This window comes from Aythya marila (assembly GCF_965140915.1).
Source record: "Aythya marila genome assembly, chromosome: 5".
Lineage (NCBI taxonomy): Eukaryota > Metazoa > Chordata > Aves > Anseriformes > Anatidae > Aythya > Aythya marila.
The window spans coordinates 63228536-63252765 of NC_139046.1; the positions used below are offsets into that span (position 1 = coordinate 63228536).

The following is a 24230-nucleotide window of genomic DNA, read 5'->3' on the forward strand; positions in this document are numbered from 1 at the left end:
GAATAGAACAGCTACCTTGTTTGTTAGTTAAGATTCAGTTCTGTTTCTAATCCCAGTGTTATTGTTGACATAGAGTCACTTAGGTAGGTTTGCCACACTTGAAGACTGGAAGTTAGATAGCTTTGAAAGCTCATGCTTGAGGAAAACTTGTGGCCCTTAGAGGAAATGATTCTCCTATCAAGAGAGTCACAACCCCTGTCCTCACTTCTTTCAGAATCAGAAGGAAGCAATGGACAGATGAGGTAGGTAGGTATGATGCCAACTTTTTTTCCTTCTTAAAGTAAAACAGGCAAAAGCAAAAACCTGTTTTTACTTTATGAAGCAAAAAGTGAGAGAGATTAAATGTCACTAAAAGAAGACTAATATATCCAAAGTATAACAAATGGAGAACTGGCAGCAATGCCAAATGTGAGGGTTGCCATCGTTTTAACAATAAGATGGGAAAAAGCGTACAGCACTTAACAGGATTTTTGAAACTTGTTGATGCTTCAAATGCATCTCTACTAGTATAGCCTTCACTGTCATGTGATGCTACCTATCAACCCTTGTCACCTGCTTTGAACTGAACAGCAACAGCACAGCTTTTTCTTCCCTTTGATTAAGAGGGTTAATGGGAGCTATAACGTTATATAAAGTCATATCACTGTGACTGGGGGGGGAAGCTGTATTTTCTCTTAATTCATGATATGTAAGTTCTTTACTTCTTAAATAGCAATGGTAGAAAAATGCCTTTGTCATGCTACGGGCAGCATTCCTTGCCTTCTGAAATAGCTGGATGGCTTGCAGCTCTTAAATTCATAATTCATTATAGCATTCCCATTATAATTCATTTATTCCAGAGTAAAATACATGGAATTATAATACTACTTTACTGTAGAAGTTACTTCTACTGCTTCTGTTGTGCTTCCACTAACAATTTGCATGACTGTATCAACAGTTTTCTTTTGAGCTCTGTTGTAGCTTAGGATTTGGTTCTCATTGACTGTGAACGCGGTTTGTTTAGAGTACAGTAGGAGAGGATCAGTGTATATTTTTCTGTTAGCAATTGCTTGATCTTTTTAATAGTCTTTAAAGTTTATCTTGATCCTGAAGTTTAGGGACTTAGGCACTTCACAGAACCAACACCATCTCTTTCAAGCAGAGGTAAGTTGCTAATAAATACCAGTCTTGACTTTCCATGCAGTGGTAAGGGTTTACAACAAAGTTTGAAAACATAGTTACAGAATGCAGAACATCTCTTCCCCTCTCTACGCTTTCAGGACTTACTATTATTCTAGTCCAACTTGCACCAAAGTCTGAACTGCTCTACAGCGGCCATACTGAATCACACAATCACAGCATCATCTAGGTTGGAAGAGACCTCAAGATCATTGAGTCCAACCTCTGACCTAAGACTAACCAGCACTCCACTAAATCATATCACTAAGCTCTATATCTAAACGTCTTTTAAAGACTTCCAGGGATGGTGACTCCACCACTTCCCTGGGCAGCCTGTTCCAATGCCTAACAACCCTTTCAGTAAAGAAGTTCTTCCTAACATCCAACCTAAAACTCCCCTGGCGCATCTTTAGCCCGTTCCCCCTCATCCTGTCACCAGGCACATGGGAGAACAGACCAACCCCCACCTCGCTACAGCCTCCCTTGAGGTACCTATAGAGAGCGATAAGGTCGCCCCTGAGCCTCCTCTTCTCCAGGCTGAACAAGCCCAGCTCCCTCAGCCGCTCCTCGTAGGACTTGTTCTCCAGGCCCCTCACCAGCTTCGTCGCCCTTCTCTGGACTCTCTCGAGCACCTCCATGTCCTTCTTGTAGCGACAGGCCCAAAACTGAACACAGTACTCGAGGTGCGGCCTCACCAGAGCTGAGTACAGGGGGACGATCACCTCCCTAGCCCTGCTGGTCACACTGTTCCTGATACAAGCCAGGATGCCGTTGGCCTTCTTGGCCACCTGAGCACACTGCTGGCTCATATTCAGCCGACTATCAACCATCACTCCCAGGTCCTTCTCTGCCTGGCAGCTCTCCAACCACTCCTCTCCCAGCCTGTAGCTCTGCTTGGGGTTATTGCGCCCCAGGTGGAGGACCTGGCACTTGGCCTTGTTGAACTTCATGTTTTTTTATTATGCTAATGCTTTTTAGAGGCTATTGTGCTGTGCCTTCAGTGTCAGAACATGGATGTACCTAATGATGTCAGAGCACCAGGACAGCACACAACTTGTGTACAGTGCAGTTATGTGTTTGCATGGAGTTACAGCAAATTTTATTTCAATGTTACACGGCCAAATGATTGAGATGAATTTCATTTATCTTCAGACATCTGAAAATTAGCAGTCTAGACATCTTGTGCAGTCCGTGGAGAGGGACAGGCATCCCCAGAGGGCAATTTATTCTATCCTAAGGTAATTATCTAAAGTAGATGGAATGAATCACTTTGAGGAACCTGTTTCTCTCTGTTGCCTAAGGAACGTATGGGTGTCTAGGCACTCAACATTTGGATACTTAAATAAGGAATTCCACCCTGCAAAACAGTAGCTCAAGACAGTATCGTTACTTATTTGAATTAGTTTTCAATTTTAGACTTCATTTACCCCTCTGTTCTCCATGAATAGTTCATTAGAATCAAGTAGTTTATGAGTCTTTATCACCAACTCAAGCTTGGAGATTTTCAAGAACAGATTTGCATACAATATTTATCTACTAGTTCCCTTCGTGTTTTGGATTTTATAAGATTTTGTTATGTTCAGAATTTTTTTCCAAATTGATTTTATAATCTGCTATTTCAGCAAACATTAACAGCAAGCTTCATTTTCTGATACTGTAAGCTCAATTTAAGAATCCTTGTGGATCTGTGAAAGTGTTCAGTGAATCAGTGTTCTCAGAAGTCAAGATGGAGCTCTCAGAGGTTTTATGGTAAGTGATTTCTTCACACTACAGTATATAACTTACTCAAAATTATAGTTGCAGTGAGTGGGGGACTCTATCAGTGTAATGATATCACCGATGTCTCAGGCATACCTATATATTCAGCCATTTTGAAATATACTGTTTTATAAAAAAGTCTATGCTTATTCTACTAAGTGTTTTCAGGGTGTAGTGTCCAATTTTTCAGCTGCTGGTTACATATTTTATTGCACAGACGTGTGCAGTGGTAGATGACCAGGATTCCCCTCAACCTTTTTTATTATCTTGACTGTTTTCTACTTAAAGATGAAATTTAAATTTCATTAACTCAGTAACAATGTCTGACAGAATAACATAAACTTTGATATGGTTTATAATAGTGATAGATTTTGTCAGAGAGATTCCAGCGAATGGGCTGCTATGTATCAGTATGGTACTCCTCATTTCAATGAGCTGCCACAGGTTTAACCTCTTGAGGACATGCCAAAACTCAGAAGTAGGGTATTTTGGCTTTTATTGCATTATACCTATCAAAATTGTACTTCTACATCATTGCTTATCTAATTGAATGGATGAATGGCCCTTTATCATACCTAAATACTTCACAGTCTTGAGAATTCTCACCTATGGGAAAGGTGTTAAGAGATCAACTCCAATTAAATGCGTTTTCAAGTATCTGATCATACCACGTACTCCTGAGCTGACTGATGCAGAGGACAGTGCTAGATCAGCCTAACGGTGGAAACAGCAAGACTCAACTACAGTGAACTCTTTAGCGCAATTTACTACTACTGTGAACATTTTATTAAGATTCGTGCAATTACAATTACTTTTCAAGAAAGTCTGGTCCCCTACTGTGCTACATCCTAAACTGATAAATCTTGAAATACATTTATCAAGTCTTAGAGAATATAGTACCATTTCTTAAAAGTTTAAAGAAAATTGTTATAGAAGTGCAAATCTAACCTTCCCTTGTATTTCAGTTTTAACTCGAACGTTCTCAATAACCTGGCCTTCATTTCTTGAGTTTCACTTTGCCCTAAAAGAAATAAATATTTGTAACAGCTGAAATTCTTTAAATTCCTCATCCCCCACATACTTCTATATAAGCAGCTAAAGACCACTTTTTCCTTCACAAGCACAGCTTCTTAAATAACAGAATTCTGATGTTTCGCCCATCAGATATTTTAGGCACATTCACTGTTAAAGGCAAGATTTAAGTCCAAAATATTTAAAGATAAAAATCATTGTCAGATAGTGCTTTCCTCACTTAAACCATGTATTTACACCAAGCAAAACTCTGTTGTCAGGGCTGCTTATACAGCTCGTTAAAAATAACATCTTCATTTGTCTCCAACTACCCGCTCTATGGACCCTTTTAAAGCAAACGTGCGTAGACTTTTTAAAATGAATCCAGCTGAGCCGGTACCTATTTAACAGCTCCACATTAAAAGTCATGATATCTGTCTTATAATTAATCCTTCCAAGTGTACTAGGTCTGGCTGGGATGTTAACTTTCCCTGCAGCAGCCCACACAGTGCTGTGCTCTGCACTTGTAGCTAGAACAGCAGTGGGATCACACCAGTGTTGTGTGTGCTGCTGAGCAGTGCTGGCACAGCATCAGGACTCCCTCCAACCCTCCTAGGGAGTGGGCAACAAAGTGAGAAGACAAACACCACCAGGGTAGCTGACCTAAACCAAAGGCTATTCCATACCACGTGGTGTCACATTCAGCAATAAAAAGTAGAAAAAGGAAGAAGAGGGGAGGGGTGGGCTCTCTGTGAAAAACGTCGGTCCTCCTCCCAAACACTGGCTATGTACATTGGGGCCCTGCTTCAAGGACATGGTCATGGATATCTAAAGATTCCTATTCAGTCTCTGAACTTCAGAAGTAAAGGCATGATTTAATTACAGACTTCCTACTCACTTAGAAGGGAAACTTATTCTATAATACTTGGAGAGTAATAGATCCAAGAAGATACAGTGACTTTTTTTTGTGTCTTACTAGATAGCAAAGTTCTTCCATGCAGCTGTCTTTGAAGCAGTGGCAAGCTTGCTTGGGTTGTCCTTCCTTGGTTGTACTGTAAACAGATGCAGAACTCTAGAAATCCCAAAGCCATATTAAAATATTCTCCTTTAAATTGTTATTACTAGCTCTATTAAACCCTAGTAACCACAACTGTAGATCTGCCATGCAATTCCTAAGTCTAAGCTGCATCTTGGTATTGCTATTTTGTTTTTGAGGATACAGCATGTATAGATATGCTTACAAGTGGACCTTTCCCCCACTGAACTAAGACTATTCCTACCTGTAGAGGCAAGATGACTTCTGAATACTCTAGTTTTTGACCAATGGCCTTCAAGATAAGCAGCAATAATAAAATTGTAAGATATGGTAATTTGTGTGAAGTGAGGGGAGAAGTAGCTCCACACAAGCGTGTTTAATAGTATTAAGTACTGTACCTCTGAGTGACATCTTAATCTCACACTCTTAATTTCCTTCTTCCATGTTAGTTCAACTTTAACTGTATGAATTCACTGGCTTTAAAATACATTTGCATTCATTGCAACTTAAGCAACCCTTCAAAATTCATGTGTGTGTACTGCACATCCCTCTTCAAACTGTGGGTGATAATGTTCCAAAAATACTTGAGCACAGACCACATTTTAAACAGCATACGCTTATGCCAGTTCCGTGTTATGTCAACATCACCCCATTCCTCTTCCTCTAGAGCACGCCCCCTCCGCTCTCAGAAGGGGGCAATGTATTTCTTACTGCTTTATTTTCTCCTAAATGCACTCACTGTCGCCCTTGTTTCAGGAGGTGTTCATTAAGGTATTGTGCCCTAACACAGAAGTTGGATAAGTTCGAAGAACAGTCCAACATTCCCTACCCTAAAGGGGATGAGGCGGAAGACAGAGCAGAACACTGAGAACACTCTAACAGCTTGTCTTGCTGTTAACTTTCATGATACTAACCTCCAACTCATCAGTGCTTCACCCAATTTATTCTAGGTTAGGGGAATACCTATGATACTAATGGCACTGCACTTTCCAAACACACACCCACACCACAGAACAAGAACATTCCAACACCTTTGTTTGCCATGGGGAAGGCCATCTGAATAGTATTTGAAATAAAGCAGTGTAGCGAGCAACTGTTAACAAACGTAGGTTTGGCCAGGTACAGGTAAAAGCAGGCTTTCCCTTCAGATGCTATACCAGCTGTGCAGTGACTGATGTGAAAGGCATGAACTAATTTGAACTGGCCATAAACTTAACTTTTATCAGTCACTGCAGCAGCTAGCCTGGCTTATAACATAAACTGTAATTCATGTTCCAGATGCAACCTTAGACTTTACAGAAACCACTACAACTTTCAGCTCTGAATAGCAGGCAGCTGGAAGCTTCTGTCTGCCAAAAGCTCACGAGTTGACTCACTTTCTCAACCAGAATTTTGTTCTGATCCCAACCTCGTCTCCACAGCACAACACTGCTGCTTGCAGTTTTCCTCATTAAAAACAAAAACCACCACCAACAAAAAAACTGTGCGAAGTCATAAAGATGTTCTTATGCTTGGAAACTTCTGTTAGAACAGTCTCCTCAGAAATCAAAACAAAAATGATTGCCAGGGTCAGAGCGCAACTTGAAGAGATGGTGTAGTCTTACAGCAGTCCAGCTCTAATACTTGCTACTTCTTAGAAAAGGTGCTCATTTTCACTAGGCAAGCAGTAACTTCTCTTGCACAAATCTTTAAATCTAATACGGATTGATTCATTTAAAGGACTAGGCTTTTCGTGGATTTTGCTAAGAAGTAAACCGTGCAACTGATGTGGAAGAGACGGATCCTGAACCACCTCTTCAACACCCTACTTGAAGATTTCAGAAGGTGAACTTCATGACTGTGTTTATTAGGCATTTTTTCCAATCCATGTAGTGTATTATACCTCATGCTTCACAAAATTCATAGTAATAAAAGCCTTTATTGATTAGTTATACGTTTAATTTGGACCGTGACTTGACTATTTCAAATGGAATATGCATGCAAACTGACTGCACTAGCAGTCAAATAATAAAAACAAGTAGATTAAGAACAAGATGCTCTTTTTCCCAACCTGTAGAAATATTTTGAGTAAGACACTGCAATTTTAAGAGCCTTTTTTATACCAGTTTCAATAAACTATATGCATGCTGTTGTTTCCCACTGGAGTGGTTTCAGAATTAAGGATATTTTGTACTGCAAATAACCCTTTCCACATTTTTCAGAGATGTAATTGGTATGTACTGTTCTTAAGTTTTATTCTTCTCTAGCAGAAATCAGGGCATCCAAACTGATTTTACCTCATTTAATCTGCAACTATTTACAACAACAACAACAAAAAAAGAAGTTTTCATGCAGAGCTATTTAAGAACACAGTAATCAGATTGAAGACTGGGCAAGAATACAAGGCTTATTTATGCTACTCAAATCTACATATGCCAGTTTGACCTTCTCCAGAAAAGTTTGGTGAAAGTTAGTGGCAGGTTCTGATTCCGTTCTACAAGTTTTAACTAAGAATTATTTTACTTGCACCTCCTATAAAGCATCACATTTGTCTCACCTCTACTATACAGTTGTAGTTGGAAATTAGGACTGTGCTTACAGCTCCTGGCTTCAGCTTTGAAGCACTTCGGATTGAGTGCATTGTGCATCCAGTAACCCACACCTAAAACAGAAGGTAGTATTATGGGGCCATGCACCACTTAACTGATCAGCTGAAACAAACAGCTGAACACAAAGGAACAATAATCAGGGCATATTTTCCATGTTTACTCTCCCACAGAAGTTATCAACTTGAACTTTATGATGTAGGACGAACACTTAATGACCATCCCTACCTGAAGAATGACACGAAGCAAGAGTGAGTATTGATGCTCCTATACATGCAGCACTGGTTATATTCCTCTTCAAATAAGAAAGGAGATACAGAATAGCCTTCAATTTATGAAGGCTGACATGACTGGGAAGTAGCATGTTCTACTAACTTCAGGAGGCCCAAAGACAGAACTATCACCACTGTTACACAGAAGTCAGTTGTATCAAGAGCAGCCAGCTCCCTTACCTCAAGATGCCTTATTGTACTTCAGACTTTCCTTTTTCTCTTGGTTGAGCTGGAATTGAAGGACAGTCTGCTCTCATTTACTACTAGCTGTGTGCTGCTCTATCAAAATGCAGACAGGAAGTGTTCAAGTGTAGAGGAATTTTTGGTAGCAATTCAAATTAATTTACGGATAGGATCTGGTTTACACCACAGTACCTTAATATACTGGGCTACACACTGTACACATCTCATACCATGTCCTTAGTGAGCTACCACCTGGAAAAAACTTGAAGGAAACTAAGTTGGAATTGTTAAGAGAGGACACAATTTAGCTGCAGGTTAGGAAGCCTGCCTTTCACAGCAAACTGGCAGCAGTAAGAACCACACCCACTCCCCTAGTCGCACCATGCATGGTGCACAACTGCAAACTATTTTTCCCCTCAAAGCAAGATGGTTTTAAGATCTGAAGTTGTTTCTCATGTTCCATTTTCATCTTCTGTTATGCAGAAGAGATATGTAGTCCACAGAACTTCCAGCACCGGCAAAAAGAAAGTGTTTTGCCATTACAAACATACCACCTTTTGACAGTTAAATCAAGAGTACCAATGAAGAAAAAAAATTTCACTAGGGACAAAGCTCTAAGAAGTATTTTGAGAGTATTTAATAGATGACACTTCAAGCCTATACAGTAACATTAAACTTTTTTTTTTTTTCTTTTTTGCCAATTTGATTACTTGAAAAACAGGCAGCTAATCATCAGTGCCCCTTAAAAAAAACCATGCATGTGACCTCGGAAAGTTTACAGCTTTAGGAAGTTAAAAAAAAAAAAACTACTCACTGATAAAGAATACATTGGACCACAAGGCAAGCTCATAATATTTTTTCAGCAGAATCTCTTAACTTCCCTCCTGTCAGCAAATCTGCAGTGTCTAATCTTGTCTGTGACTTTTTAAATTTCATTCATACATTAAGACAGATTTATTTTAAGCTGGTCCCAGTCTAGGTCAGCTCCTACTGATCTTTCTTTCAGCAAATAAATTACTTGTCCAAGATTTTCCTACTGGGAGACATTCAGAAACAAGTCAAGTATCACAATGTTTATTGATAGATACAAGTATATAAAATCAGGGCATGAACATGTCTTGATAAATTAAGTAGACTCAATTTCAATACTATAATAGAGGGACCAATTCAAATTTTTCACCATGTCATGTTTCACACCCACAAAAACCTCTTCCAAAGGGCATTAATTCATCTCTCCAGCTGATCAGTTTTTGTGCAAGTAAATTGTTTCTTTTAAAAAGACTTGTGCACTTGCCCAGGCTCAAGGATATTAAAACCTAGCACATAAAGCCCATTACTAGAGGTAGAAATACAGGCAATATACTATTACGGCAACAACCATCGATTACAGTTAAGGATTCTCTGTAACAACCAAATGGATAATCAAATATTGCAACAACTCAAGTATTACACTGAGCAAAGTGCATTTCTACAGTATTCAGTGTTGCTATTCAGTTTTCTAACTTAAAAACAGCCTATGATAACTGGCAGCAAAGAAGACCCTTGCAACAGACTGCTTCTGCTCGAGAACTTATGATGTAATTATTGCATGCTGCTAATACACTGTTATCTAAACATTAAAGATACTCTAAAATATTTTTATTGTAGACTATTAAGACATACTACAAAAACCTTTTGCAGAAGATAATCCTATTGACAAACATCTGCTTTAAATATTGTGAAACATTACAGCGGAATGAATTTTTGCAGTGGTTAGGTCAAATGCAGTTAACATCATAGCAACAGTATGTTTGCACAATTTAAGGCTTTGGCTGGTTCTTTAGTCAGCTTCTTCTTCAGATTCTTCTTCTTCAGCAGTTTCCAGCCAGGTTAGCCACTGGTTCACCTGCAGTTACATAAAATCAGCTGAAGCAACAGAAAATGTTTCCCCTCTATACACTTCTGCAGACTACTCCTCCCCACCCCCCAACTCATTTTGGAAGTGTTTGAGCTATAATGCTAGTTTATATATATAGTGCTAAGTGAAGAAAAAGGACTTGCCAGCAGATACCACACGGAAGAGAGCTACTATGAAGTTTACCTGGAATAAAGCTTTCCCTTTCCCTGGAAACTCTTGAGTAATATCTTCTTTCCATGCCAAAAAGGCTTCTTCTTCGATGATCTCCATATCATAGAAATGAACAAAGAAGCGCAGTAACATGCCTATGGAAGTATACAAGTTGCATTGTTAGGTTTACAATCTGAACAGCTTACTTGACTGTAAGGAATGTAGAAAAAAAAGCCCAAAAAACATGGAGACAAGCACAGTACTTGTGCTTTGTTTGAGATGATAATGCACATACCTTTTGGAAAGTTACTGTTGTAGCAGTGCACCTGGAGTGCATATAAAGCACTCACTTGCAGATCGACATGGTCATGGAGGAACTTCTGCATTACTGGCTTGAAGGAAAGAAGCAGTTGTTTTTCCTGCTCTAGTTGCTCTTTTGATGGAGCAGATGAAGAATCTGATTCGTCGCTAGGTGGGTTTACTTCACTAGAAATATACTGCAAGAAACTGGACAAAAAACATACTTAAGTTAAAATATGCCAGTTAAATTCTATGCTTTGTAACTATCAAAGGCAAGTACTCATGTTCAATTTGCTATCTATTACTGAAAAGGGTGGAATTGTTTCTGAAGCATTCTGCTTGTTTCAGTAGTTACGTGCATACATAGCACATTTAGCATTATAGTTGACTGCACCACAAGATCCTAGCTACACTTCTGTTAAGGCTCTGAAACATTTTAGAAACTGTCTGTTCTACATTCCTCCTCCCCAAGCAAATCAATTCCCACTGATGCAAACCTGGAGAGACCTACTTCTTTCCCAATTCAACTGGTTTTAAGAGAGGACGTGCAGCTAGTGCAACTGTCATGTCTGTCTCAGTGTATAGCCTTATTCTGTACAGTTAACAGTTTATTGGTAGCTCGACAAAACATGTGCCTGAATTACCTCAGGACACCATCTCACCTGGTCATCAATATATTCACAAATCCTTTATCTACATGAAGTTTGGGTGAAATGTTATCTTTAATCCACTTATAAATGGCTTGAGGGGATGGATCCAATTTTATTTGCTTTAGCAATTCCTTCTCCAGTTTCAGAAGCGGGAATAAGAAGCTAAGTCCCTTCCCTTCCAAGATCTCCAGCATGCGGTCCTTGTTCTGGTCGATTTCTGACAAATAAGAAAGATACACTTAAGTGCTGGTATTCATGAAAACCTGTTAGAAACACCATCCTCATTACGTATTAGCTGACTGCATCAAAATAACTGTACTATTTTACTCTGGTGTAAAACACTTGAAGAAAAGTTCTCTCTCACAGTAATATTAAGTATCATAACAGTTACATGATGACTCTTACCTGGTAACATTTTCTGCATATTCACTTTGCTTTGTTGGAACAATTCTGTTAGCCATTCACGATCTTGTAACTTAGCTAACTGCTGAAGGCAAAGCAGGAAGAGAGGGAAATGGGTGCCACTTTCCAGCGGTTGAGCCAGTTCGGAAATGCTCACTAGTTCTGAAATAATGGCACGGGCTGCAAACTGTGCTAAGTAGGATTTCACCAATGGGATGTCCACCTCCAATTTGGGGCACTGGTCCAATACATTCAGGAACGCCTACAAAACAGTAAAGACAGAAGTTTGAACAGTGAAGCAACTTTGTTCTTGTGCGTATCAGTACTCTCACTACACAGGAGTGTGATTTCTTTCTTCTCTCTCCCATTAAGTCACTTGCTGAGAGGTTCCCTGCTTCCGAAATCCCATACCTGCATTTCTTCTTTCATTGCTTATCATACCTCTCAGAAGGTTATACCCTACTTCAATTGCCTTATATCAGCAAGACTCAAGATGTGTTAACTGCCTATATCTAAGCTACACATCACAAACAACCAAGTTAACAAGGACTAGGAAGCTATCAGACCACAGTACCTGCATGAAGTTGTCACTCGTGGCAATTCCCTCCTGCTTGAGTAAGCTGATCAAAGTACTTGCTTTCTCTTTGTCTTCATCTGATCTATCTAGGGATTGAATGATCACTTTGCTCAGCATCTCAGGAATGAAGTGTTTTGGAGCTCTCATTTCTCTCACAGTATTGACAGCATCATTAGCATTTCCGTTGTTCAGATACTCGGTCACAACAGCTTCCTACAGAAAAAGTGATAGATAAGCAAACAAGTTTTTTTTTTGTTTTGTTTTGTTTTTTTTTTAAAAAGAAGCTGTGTAATATATTTAACATACAGTTTGTTTAAGTAGCTCTTCCTTAGAAGGTGGTGGTTTCTTGATGGTCTTTGCAGGCTTTTCTTGTATAAGTGGTGGATTTGTTTTAAGACCAAGTTGAGGAGGCTGAAAAGAGATAGTACCAGAAGTTGTTTCTTTGAAGTACAATGTTGTATATACTTCAAAGAAAATGTTATCGAGATTAATATCAAATATGTACCAACAAATGTCAAATTCACGTGTTCAGATGTTCTTTTCCATACATCCTGCTCTGTGTTGTGAAAACCTGCCCCCCTCCCTTTGCATACTAGAAAGTATGCCAAGTTTTACACACATGCAGAAAGTATAATCAAACTCAATTCAGTTAACATACAGTACACATATTTACCTGTCCCAAAGGTGGTGTCTGAGTGCGTGGTGGTTGAGCACTAGGAGGAATCATAGTTATCTGGGGCTGAAGCTTTGGCACTTGGTTTTTATTCATTAGAAAAGACTGAGCAGGTCTCAGGCTAATCTGTGAACAATCAGAAAAACCTCTAACTGTTTCAAGTACTTTCACCAAGAACTACACAGCCATGGACTCACGTCAACTCACCCCACAGAAGCATGAATTTTCATTTACTACAATGTAACATTCAAGTCCAGACTACACCACATATGTACTGAAACACCCCCAAAAGCATGACTCAGTGAATCACAGCTTGCTGCAAGTTACTGGTATTTTTGTTTATGTAAGTCCCATCTGTATTAAGATCTGGAATTGCTCCTTTTAGATGCAGTATGTTAGAGACCCAAGAAGATATTTAGCATGTTCGCTGTCAAGTTTTACAGCTCAGATGAAACTCCGCCAATCACTCAGAAATCAGGATACATATATTTCTCTTAACACTTACTGGAAATAACAATGCCATTTACTTGGCATTTGACATTTTGCCTACTAGCCAGTTCCTTAAAAAAAGGAATTTAGCCTGGTCCAGCACTTCAGGGCTTCTAAAGTTTAGAATCTTGTAAAATTTTGTTATTGTTATCAATATGATGCATGGGAACTGATGTCAGAGTAGTGTTCTTGGGGAGGTGTGGGGAAAAGGAAAGGATACCCCAAGAAATTGCCCTCATATCTCAGTCTTGCTCATGGGACGCTGGATACCCTAAGGAAAGTGGGGGGTAAGGTGGAAGAGGAAGGGACAAAGTAGGAGGAAGAAGAGGAGAAGTAGAAGAAAGAGTTCCAGCATTAGTCCTCATAATAACGCGTCTTGCTATAATCATTGGGCAATATTTAGAATAGGCTTTAAGTAATGTAGGCATGTTATGTACCTCATCTGCATTAAGCTGTCCTTTCTTAGAAAACCGAGGTGGCATATCCTTCGACTGTCCTTGTTGCTGGGATAAGAGTCCCTGATTCTGGTTATGGTAGAGCTGGCTTTGCCCCTATTTCAGAAAGGGAGATATAGAGAAAGAAGTGCAGATGATGGAGTGGTGTACATCATATGGTAAGTAGTACCAGAGGGACCAGAGGAACAAGATTCTATTTGCCAGGAAGGGAGAAAGAAGGAGCAGGGGTGGTGGGAGAGTAGCATCTATCCCTAAAAACAGGGCTAGTTTTTAAATAAAAAACACACCATTCTGACCCACCAAAGCCACATGCACCTTTTCTTGTAGGAAAAAAAAAAAAAAGTGTATTCCTTGCATCTCTTGCACTATTTAAGAAATGGTTTAGAGTTCTTGCATCAGCTGAGCATCAGTTCTTATCAGACTCTAATCTGAGGAAGTCTTTCAACACAAGTATGCTATAATCCATAACATACGCATCTGTAGAAGAGCTGCTAACATGCTTAAGTCACTCGATATTCTTCCTTACCTGACTTTTCAGAAAAGATTTGCCTAGTTCTCCGAACTGGGATTGAGCAGAAGGCATGAGGTGACCCCCATGGCCATTGAAAAGTTGGTTTGAACGATGGCGTCCCATGGTGGGTGAAAATCTATCCTGAATAACCCCTGGACCAGTACCAATTCCGCTACCTATATTATTAGGAGACGAAAAACATTTTTTGTTGTTCTTGTTTTCAGTATAGTACAGTTGTGATCACCAATATCAGCCTTGTAGTTTCTGCATACCTGGCATTTGTCCAAACATATCAGCAAGCCCTCCGAGTGGGTCCCTGTCAAGTTTCATCCTGGGTGGCATAAAGGGTCCCTCCAGAAAGAAGTCGCTTCTCATCCCTTGAGACATAGGAGCAGGAATAAAAACTCCCAGATCCTTTAAAACAGGAATTACTGTTTTGGTCAGTTTGGAGTAACAGTCCCTTAGAGAGTTAAAAATTTTTAGATCTAAACTGTAAGTCTTTGTCATTTTAACCCATAAAACCTTACCGTCACATTTCACTAAGAGAACTACTTATATGTGGCAAAAGATGAGTTTTGTGCCATGGACTGAACAGTGTAATGCCTTCCTCTACCATGTAAGCAGAAGCAAAGCACAGAATTTTACACCGAACACTTACTTTTACTGCATCTTGACGGATTTGATTGATAGTCTTTGGTCCATTGTCAAGAAAAGCTTTGCGAGGAACCCAGTTGTGTTCTCTCAACTCCACAGTATCCTTGGAACATAATGGATTATTAGGTAAAGAGTCAAGACAACTTGGTGAGAAAAAAAAGCAGTATGAAGTCATTTTATCACTATACCTGCAGCAGGAAACGAATCCTTGCTGGCAATTCCTTACTTGACATCAAGGAGCGCATACGGGCAAAGTACTGATCCATTAAGGACTGGGGGGGGGGAAAGAAGGGATGTTACAAATGAGGACCAATGTATCTTCAAATAGGAGTTACAAAAATCTTATTCTTCATTTTTATCACCGTGTAATACCCCAACAGCCTCCTGGAAAGACTTTTTAAAACTACTTTGAAGACTGCAGTGGGTATATACATACCTTGGCTTTTGCATGGTCTAATCTAGGTCCTACTGTCCTCATTATCTGACAGAGGCACTCCAAATCCTCCCCCATATCTTTGAGTTGGACTCTCTTCTTCTTTTCCAAAAGCTGAAACATTAAAAGGGAATTAAAACATTTCAGCGTAATAAAATTGACCATTTATAACAAACAACAAATGTGTACAGCAGGACACGCAGAAACACGTTATTCTGAAGACAAATAAACTTCATTAAAAACTGCTAATTGAAGCGCTTATTGCTCATGCAAGTCCACATACTTTGAACTACCTGCAGTACTTCTGTCTAGGCCAGATTAACATATCACTTGGAGACAATTCCCATGGCTTTAAACAAAGCCAGATTTTCTTTTTAATCGGACCAGAAGACTGTTTATTTTCAGTAGTGCTATAATTGACAGTAAACACTGATTTTTATGGTCAAAGATTCCCAAAACAACATAAGTATCTCTATTTTTAATTAGGAATACTGTTTTGCTTTAAGCCCACACCCAACCCAAATACTTACTGTTTTGATGCACTTATGAAGGATAGATTCATGAATAAGATCAAGCTTGCCAAGTTCTCCAATGAATTTGATGTTCCCCAGCATCTTGATCTTGGCAATGGCTCTCTGTTCCTCTTCCTCAGGGAGGAGGGGACCATCATGCTTATCATAGACTAGAAAGCAAAGAATCCTATTTAACACAGCTGTGAAAACAGATGAAAAGTAAATTCCATACTAAGTTGGTTTTAAAGCTTACTATCAACATTTCTGGTTCGGTTTTCAAATTCATCTTGAAGTTTAGATATTAGGAGGCGTCTGAATGTCTACAAAAACAGAACAAAGTAAATAGTTAAGCTCATCTATGCAAGTAAACATGCCAGCTAAGTTTATCATTCCACAGCCAGAGAAATACTCACTGTGCTTTGCTTCTGCCCTGGATGACTCTCTGCGGATGGGCCATCAAAGTTGGGTGCATCTTCTGCCAGTCGCAGACATAGTTGAGCATACAGTGAGCTATACTTGGGCTCTTCAAGGGCTTTGTCTACGATCTAAATCAACATATTCAGAGTAAGGTAACATGTAGCAGGATGCAAGTTTATTAGGAAAATGGGACGCAAGACACTCAAGATACTACCGCTCTACATGATCTAAAACATCTAAATATTCTTTGCTATTCCACTAAATAAAATCCACTATTTCTGTATGCCTAACAAGTGATTCTTAATGCTGAAGCAACATTAAAAAAAAAAAAAAAAAAAAAAAAAAAGCTAGTGCATGCTAAAGAGCTTCTGTAATCACTAAGCAACAATGGAACAAGTTTAAATTTGCTCTTCACAACGCTGAGGCCAATTTGATCTTGGATTTCAGAAAACAGTGATGGTTTTAACTTGTGTACAAACAGCTAGCTACCTGTGGTAGCTTTCCCAGAACACTAAGGCTTGTTCAACAGTGAGATGGGAAGGGGGAAGGAGGTCAGGTCAGGGAAATGAACCCTGTTAACTAGTGCCTCAAGATTAAAATAAAAAAAAATTCCAGTATCACTTAGTGATTCTCAAGACTTCTGAACAGAATGTTAGAGCATTAACTCTGATTTCCTCACCAGTATATTCCTTTCACACAGGAGGTAACAACATTTCTACATGGTTGGATCATCAAACCTCAGATCAGCTACATTACTTCTGTATCTCATCAATAAAAGCCAACCTCTTTATTCTTAGCAAGCAAGAAAACAGTTGTAAAAAAAACAAAAGCTGCCAGCTTACCAGCAGTATGACCCCTTTTAGGATGAGCTTAGACTCTACACCCACATTGAGGAGCTCAAGGCATAGCTTGTCAAACTTTTCAGGAGTAAGCTTATTTAGTATGCTGAAGAGGAATAAACAGAAACAAAAATCCCTATTACAAATTTTATAACCAGACTACAAGTGATTTTAATCCTAAGTTTACCTTTACTAGTTAGTCTATTAAAAGCAGAAAAGGGAAGTCCAGTATTTCCTTTTTATTTTGTTTATTTATTTATTTAAGAATGAAATGTGACCTCACAAGGATTAATTCTCTCAGATTTGCTTCGTAGGCCAGCAACAGCAAATTCTTGCTGTGTGTGATATCAATTTCTGCTTCATTCCTTCTAAAGAAGTCTCCTCAACCCTTTGCAGAACTCAAGACATGCACTTTTTCCTTTCCTTCACCTTACTGTTAGTATCTTGCTAAACATAATATAAGGAAAAGGATCTTCCACCAAACTTACCCTCTTACTTTCCTGAAGATTGCATCATGTCGTTCTTTGTCGTTTGCGGAGTCGTCATCTCGTCTAGTGCTTCGTGAAGGAATCCATTTCTGAGCGTTTTGCCCTGGGGTTTTCCCCAGGAACTCGCTGTAAAATTAAAAAAAATAGGATTGTATAAGCAGAAGCAATTTCAAGAACAGGCCTTCCAGTGTTGTCTTAAATAGATTATTACTACATATACTTTTACCAAAAGCATGCACCCACCCCATCAACACTGCAGTACGCTGTACAGCAAAGCCTTCTGTCCTGGTTTCAGTTAGAACAGACACGACACCTTCATTCAACAATTAAAAAAACCCCTCAAACCATTCCTCTAAACCTTTGAAGTTAAATGCATGAAATGCTCCATCTGTCTCTCACCACCGTATTATAGTAGGCTTTTTTTTTCTTAAGTGGGTATTGTACCTTGCCACAGACTGAAGGACAGTAACCTAAACAACAGTACTCTTTGCACAAGTCTAAAAATGAACTATTTTCAACTCTTCATTCACCATCATCTATCATCTGCCTTTAGAAGATGACAAATCAAACAAGGAAACATACCTGTTGCTGGCAGCCTTGGGATAGTGCTGAGGTGCACCCCTACCACCTCCTCCGCCTGAAGAAGCACTGTTAAAAGACAAATCATGGAGTCTGCGTAAGTTCAAAATATCAACATTTTCCACTGTGTGTCACTACTGGCAATAATTACTGCCAACTCATGAAATCAGATTAAAATCCACTGAAAAGTTTCCACTGCAAATACTTATTTACCAAAAAAAAAAAAAAAAAAAGCATTAGTACCTGAAACGAGAAGCACCCCCTTCTGCAATCGCACTCTCCACTTTGGCGGCTTGACAACGAAGAATCTTCAAAAGAATAAAATTAAATTGACGGGGGTGGGGAAAAACAAAACCTAGAAAGACAAATCAAGTATTCACATTATAGTTGTTTTACTAGCAATCGTAGTATCCATCTTATAACAATTCCCACCCACAGGAAAGCCCATTTCATCAGGATACCCATGTTTTCCAAAAAGGGAGGGGGGGGGGGGGGGGGAAGGACCAAAGAGTGAAAGGGATCAGGGATTGAAAGTGCAAATGCCTCAACAAGCTTTTACCCTGTCAACTTCCCAAAAGCAAGGGAATCATTTTCATTTCTCACACAACAGAACTGGAAGAGTTCTTTATCGATACATCTTACAAAATGATTTTAATCATCCCAGGGTCAAGTAGCCACGTTTGAAAGCAAGGACTGGGACATCACAGAACGCACGGTGAACGTAGCGAAAAAGCTGTATCTTACATCTAAACAGCCAACACCACCACCAAAAGAAAAATAACTGCTCTTCTACACCTCAATTTTTGTCTTGCGAGACAAGCAGGGCAGTATTTCACCGCAGTGCTTACGTAGCAGAAACTTGATCACGCCCGTGAAGCGCGGAAAAGCCACGGGCAGCTCGAGGCCCCATCCCCGACCGCTGGGCTACGCCGCGGCGGCGCGCAGGGCCGCGGCCAAGGCCGTGAGGAGCGGGCGCCCCGCTCCCAACATGGCCGCCGCGAACAAAAGGGCTGCGGGAGCGCCAGGAACGCCAGGGCGCCCCCCGCAGGCGCTGCCCGGACGCACGGAGCCGCCTCCCCTTCCCCCACCCGCGCCGGGCGCCGCCCGTTTCCCGGCTGAGGCGGCGCCGGAGCCCGGCCGGCTCTTTGTTCTCCGCCAGGGAGCGGAGCGGGCCCCGTGCGCGGCCCGGGCCGCCGGCGGAGGGGGCGAGGAGCCGCCGCCTCCCGCCCGAGAGGGCGAGACGAAGGCGCCGCCGGTGGAGCGGCTTCTCCGTGATCCGCTCCCCCGTCCGCGTGGAAAAAAAAAAAAAAATATATATATATATTATATGTATATATAGGAAAAACGGGAAAAAAAAAAAAAGCGCAAGTGGCGGGTAGTTACGTAGCGATGTCCTCCCACCACCGGCCGCAGCACAAACAGCCCCCCCGGCAATGCGGCTCCCGCAGGAGCCCGCAGCCCCCCGGGCACCGCAGTCCCCGCGGACCCCCGCGGCCGTTACCGCCCCGCCCCGCTCCCCCCCGCCGCCGGTACGCGGCTCAGGTCTCCGACGCCGCTGCCCGGCTCCCCCCCGCTGCCCCTCCGCAGCCCGGGCGGCCGCCGGCCCCAGCCGCCATTTTGTGCGGCAGAAGGCGACAAGGCGCCGCCGAGAAAATGGCGGCCGCTCCGGGCCGCCGCCATTTTAAGCAGCAGCCGCAGCGGCCCCGGCTCCCCCCCGCGCCCGAGCCCGAGCCCCTCGGGCCCCACGGCCGAGCTCCTCACCTTCCCTCAGGCCTTGTCAGCTTCCCCGGGTCCCGGCGGCTAGCGAGGGCAGGGGGAAAGGCGAGAGAAGGGGGGGAAGGGGAGGGGAGCCGGGGACCGGGGCCGGGGAGGGGAAGGGGGGAGCGCGCGGGGCAGGGCGAGTCTCCGGTCACCACAGCAGGAGCAGCAACCGCCCGGCGCTTCCCTCCGCAACCTCCATAGAGAGCCGCCTCGCCGCCGCGTCTAGCGCACGCCGAGCCGGCCCCACTAACTTTATTGCCCTTCACGCAACCTACCCCACCTCCCGCCAGCGGCCGCCAATCGCTGCGAAGGGCTCCGCCTGCTCCGCCAATCACGGCGGAGGAAGGGGGAGGCCTCAACATCCAAGTGGGAGGAGGAGGGAGCGAGTTTGGTTGCACCGTGCCGCCGCCGCAGTGCAGCACCCGTATTCGCGAAAGCGTTTACGCCGCATAGGTGGCGGTAGGGCATAAGGGGGAAAGGGAAATTTGCGCAAGTGGCGTACCCGCTTAATGGCGGAAGCTTTGCTGCCTCTCTCCTTGCCCGTGTGTTCCCGTGTTTCACCCATCACCGAACCCCCAGTTCTAGAGGCCTAGAGTGTGAGTTCTGTCACCGTGACAGAAGGGATAGTTTTACACGCGTGTGCATAAGCGTTTGGATTTCCTTCTTCGTTTTTCTTAAGCGTAGGTTTCCCTTCATTCAGAGCACATTTCAGATTTTTGTGGGGCTGTGGTAAAAACAGTACCGACTGCGGCCCGGGGCTTGCAATCAGATCCAAAGGAGAACGCTTGCTATTTGAGCTCCAAAAGCCTGTCTGTACAGATCTAATTTCAGGCTTGCTTTCTGGGTTTGGAAAATGTGTCTGCATGTGCTTTTAGCTGACCTATCCACAACCAGACATCCTGCATGAAAAGGAACCTCTGAACAACAGCCACTCGAACAGGAGAGCCATTTTTACATATTGGCTGTGCTGAGCACACATTTGATGAGGTTTTCTTGCTTTCTATGTTAAACAAAACGAAGGTAGCCAGTCTTTTAGTGGTAGGTGAAAGTTGGAGTCATGGGAAATTTCAAAAGATTTAACAGTTTGAGATTTTAGAGTTTAACAGTCACAGCCAATGTGTCACTGAGGTAAAAGGTAGATGGACGTGCCAAATAATAAAATTTCTTGGTCCTAAATCGTAAATGACAGAAAACAAGAGCTAAGTATACCATACAATAAATCTCCACAAACACACACGTCTGCTTTTTTCACATATACACCTTCCGCTTTCAGTTGGCATGACTCATAATTCAGATGAGTAGGAGAAAGGCATACATATAATAACTCGTGAACCGCATAGTCGGCAAGTCCAAACAAATGATATTTCAGAACTTCTAGTTTCCCAGAGCCAACCTCATTCCAAGTGCTTTCAACACAATCTGCTTCTATGTCCCAAGAGTTATATAAGGCCTAAAGGGTGCTGTCATGCAGGAGTTCCTAGTTCACGTCTTGTCTAGGATGAATTTTGTGCAAGATCATGAAACCTCTCTCACACTCACAAACTTTAAGAACAGTTTACCCATCTGATTATGTTACGCAAAATCTTCAACGAGCTATCTGAAAGTAAGTTTTCAGTAGATACAAGTAGCAAAAGGGTGAACATGACAGTAGGTGGTATTTCTCATACTAGAGCTTTTATATAATTGCACTTTTCTGTATTTAACACTAGACAGATCACTACAAAAACTTGGACCTTGCATGTGAATTTGCAAAATCAGAACTGTGCAGGACCCTATTGAAATCAATGGAATTCAGTCAGAAACAAGGGGTCAGTGGACACATTTGTAACAACAAGGCCAACAAGATTTAAAGCAGTATCAAAATTAGTTGATGTTATTCAAATAAACATTTCTCAGAATGGAAAGAGTAATAAAAATACTTGTACATCTTAAAAAACAAAGTGAAAGCATTGATTTTGTTTTACATTGGACTACAGAATATTCTTGTGCAGTGTTTGCAACATAAATATTCCAATGCTGCATTAAGGCAGAACCCCACAATTATGCGGAATTTCTCTTGGACCACCCACCCTTTTTTTTTTTTTTTTTTTTTTTTTTAATTGAAAGGATAGAAAGCCTGCAAAGATTGGAGCATGGATGGTGCATATTGACAGACTGAACTATTAGTTTTGCGTATTTTAAAGCATACTATAAAATATTAATTACTAAAAACACAGGAAAGAAACATGTTTACTTGGTAAGAGAATAGTAGCAAAAGATCTTTGTTTTCTTAAAACTGTGATTTTATTTTTTTTTAGGCCTCATTCCTGCATTATATTAAGACTGACAGGTTATATGCTATTTGATTGGTCACACTGGTTTTGGCAGGTGGCAACATAAGTTTCTGTGCTTGGCTGCTTATAGCGTTCCCTCACATCTGTGTGTTAGCCTCATAGACCAGCTGCACTAGCACAATTGAGGAAGACAATGAACTGTAGTAAGGAGGACAAAAGATATTATGAAATCACCTTTATTTTATACATCTCATCTGCTTCTTAAATTCCCTAAACTAATGTGAAAGACATATTATTATTCATGTTTGAGGATGTGACAGTCTAATTGCTCATATGGCAATTCAGTACCAAATTTACCTAAAGATTTTATTTTCCTGTTTGTCCCCTGACTGCACACATACACACAAAAGCTATTGGAATTTTATAGCTGTCAATTTCACCCATCAGTCACATTGTCCATAATTTTTTGTCTATATATTTTCCCCACTTTCTTGCTTTCATTTTTTCCTCTAGCCCTTATCCTGAACACTAGCAATGCTTTCATTCTAAGAAAGTGTTTTGCAGTTTACGTAGTGGTGCTTCTGGATTTATTCCTGCATGTCTGAACTTGCAGAATCTGTGTATAATTTCAACTTGAGTGCACTGCCACTAGTTCCTTGGGGGAGAAAGATGGTCTGCAAAGAAGCGTTGTGAGGAACATAGTACGTTGCAGGCTGTGTGGGACAGAAACAGGAATTGCTGCCACAGAAGCAGCATCTGACTGAGGGGAATGTGCCTTGCTGCACATATGGCTTAGCTCAGAATTTGGAATGCCTGCTCTCATATACCAAAACAACCCCAAAAATGTGGGAAAGGAGCTTTGCAAGACTGGGAGTTTTTCCTTACTCCTGCCAAGCTGGAATCACCATGAGTTAGCCTGTGTAGTAGGTTGCATTGCAGTGATTACAAAGCTGAGCCCTGCTGGGTGGAGATTCCAGCCAGAGTCCTGATGACAGGGTAACTGTAGCAGTGTGGCACTGTACCATCTCCATTAAATACTGCACCTCGTCTCTGTATTCATGCTGCTGTACTGGTTGTGGATCTGGCTAGGTTGGGTTTTATGCAGAATGCACTATTATATAGTACAGACACGCACATAATATTAACCAAAACATCCATAGACAGAATTACTTGAGAGTAATTGAAAATTCACACGCTAATTTAGTTCATGCTAATGTCCCCAACATAATGACCTCCTGCCTTCTTACTTCCTAAACAGCTTTTCTGTCTGTGACCCTCATTTTTCTCCATAGCCTTACATAGTTCTGACACATGACTGAAGTAGTTGGCACCAACATTTAACCAAACAGATTTTCCGATGAAAGAAGTCTGTCTTGAGTGTGGCTGAACCGTAGAAAGGAGGTCTGGGAAAGAAAGAAAAAAGAAAAAAAACACATCTGCATTTTTCCTTTAAACAACTCTTTTTCCCCCTGCTTCTGCTGTAGAGGAACTCTCATAATGGCAAACCATTTATACGGTACAAATGCACTGTTATTAAAACTGTTCACAGTGGTGTTTTGGAAAAATGCACAGATATATTGATTACATGCCTCATTTGTATAATATGGTATGAAAATGTTTCCAAAGGCTTAACATCTTGGAGAAATGACCTTCAGTGTGGCAGGTGTAACAATAATGACTGAGGCACAACATTTCTTACCTTTCTAAAGAGTTACTGACTTCTAACTACCTAGGAGGTCACTTCTCTATTTTTCCCTTCTTTGGAAAATCCTTGGCAGATTTCTTCTGATATATTGGCCCCTGTACCTCAAATCAGCACCTGGGTTTCATGCAACTCAGAAGCAGTCCCTCGTACTTTGTCAAATATATTTGAAAAAATTATCCTAATTCTCTACTTTAGGGCCTGAAGACACACTAGATTGTCAAGTATAATAATTAGTCTGGTAGTTACTGTTTGACAGGACTCTAATGGTACTTATTTGCCAGAAATTTTTAAAGATATTTGGAGTGTGACTTTATAGTTAGCCAGTGAAAACTGCCTAGAATCACACTAAAGTGTCAGAGAGAGAGATATTTCATCAGTGAATGCTTACACAGGCAACTAATGAAACTGAGGCAAAGCCAATAACAATCCAGCTTACTTTGCTTTCACAGTCCTATTTAGAAG

At 41.2% G+C, this 24230-nt stretch overlaps 1 protein-coding gene and 1 long non-coding RNA gene across 2 annotated transcripts; both read right to left on the minus strand.

Moving 5' to 3' along the window:
• Positions 1–3513: 3513 nt before the first annotated feature.
• LOC309878898 lies at positions 3514–6366 on the minus strand. Its single transcript, XR_014317630.1, has 3 exons — positions 6340–6366; positions 4904–4979; positions 3514–3937 (listed from the first exon to the last, which is right to left on the minus strand). It is a non-coding gene; the product is annotated as an uncharacterized lncRNA (long non-coding RNA).
• A 2250-nt stretch (positions 6367–8616) lies between these two features.
• Positions 8617–18939, minus strand: EIF4G2 (eukaryotic translation initiation factor 4 gamma 2; the record flags this gene model as incomplete). Its single annotated transcript, XM_082761384.1, is given in 23 exon segments — positions 8617–9888; positions 10084–10205; positions 10346–10557; positions 11013–11217; positions 11406–11664; positions 11977–12192; positions 12286–12390; positions 12653–12778; positions 13579–13692; positions 14123–14283; positions 14380–14521; positions 14766–14864; positions 14950–15033; positions 15198–15308; positions 15725–15876; positions 15960–16026; positions 16120–16251; positions 16966–17068; positions 17451–17576; positions 18033–18098; positions 18273–18367; positions 18369–18384; positions 18878–18939. Coding segments are annotated over 23 exon segments (2841 nt in total). The 3' UTR covers positions 8617–9822.
• Positions 18940–24230: the final 5291 nt, after the last annotated feature.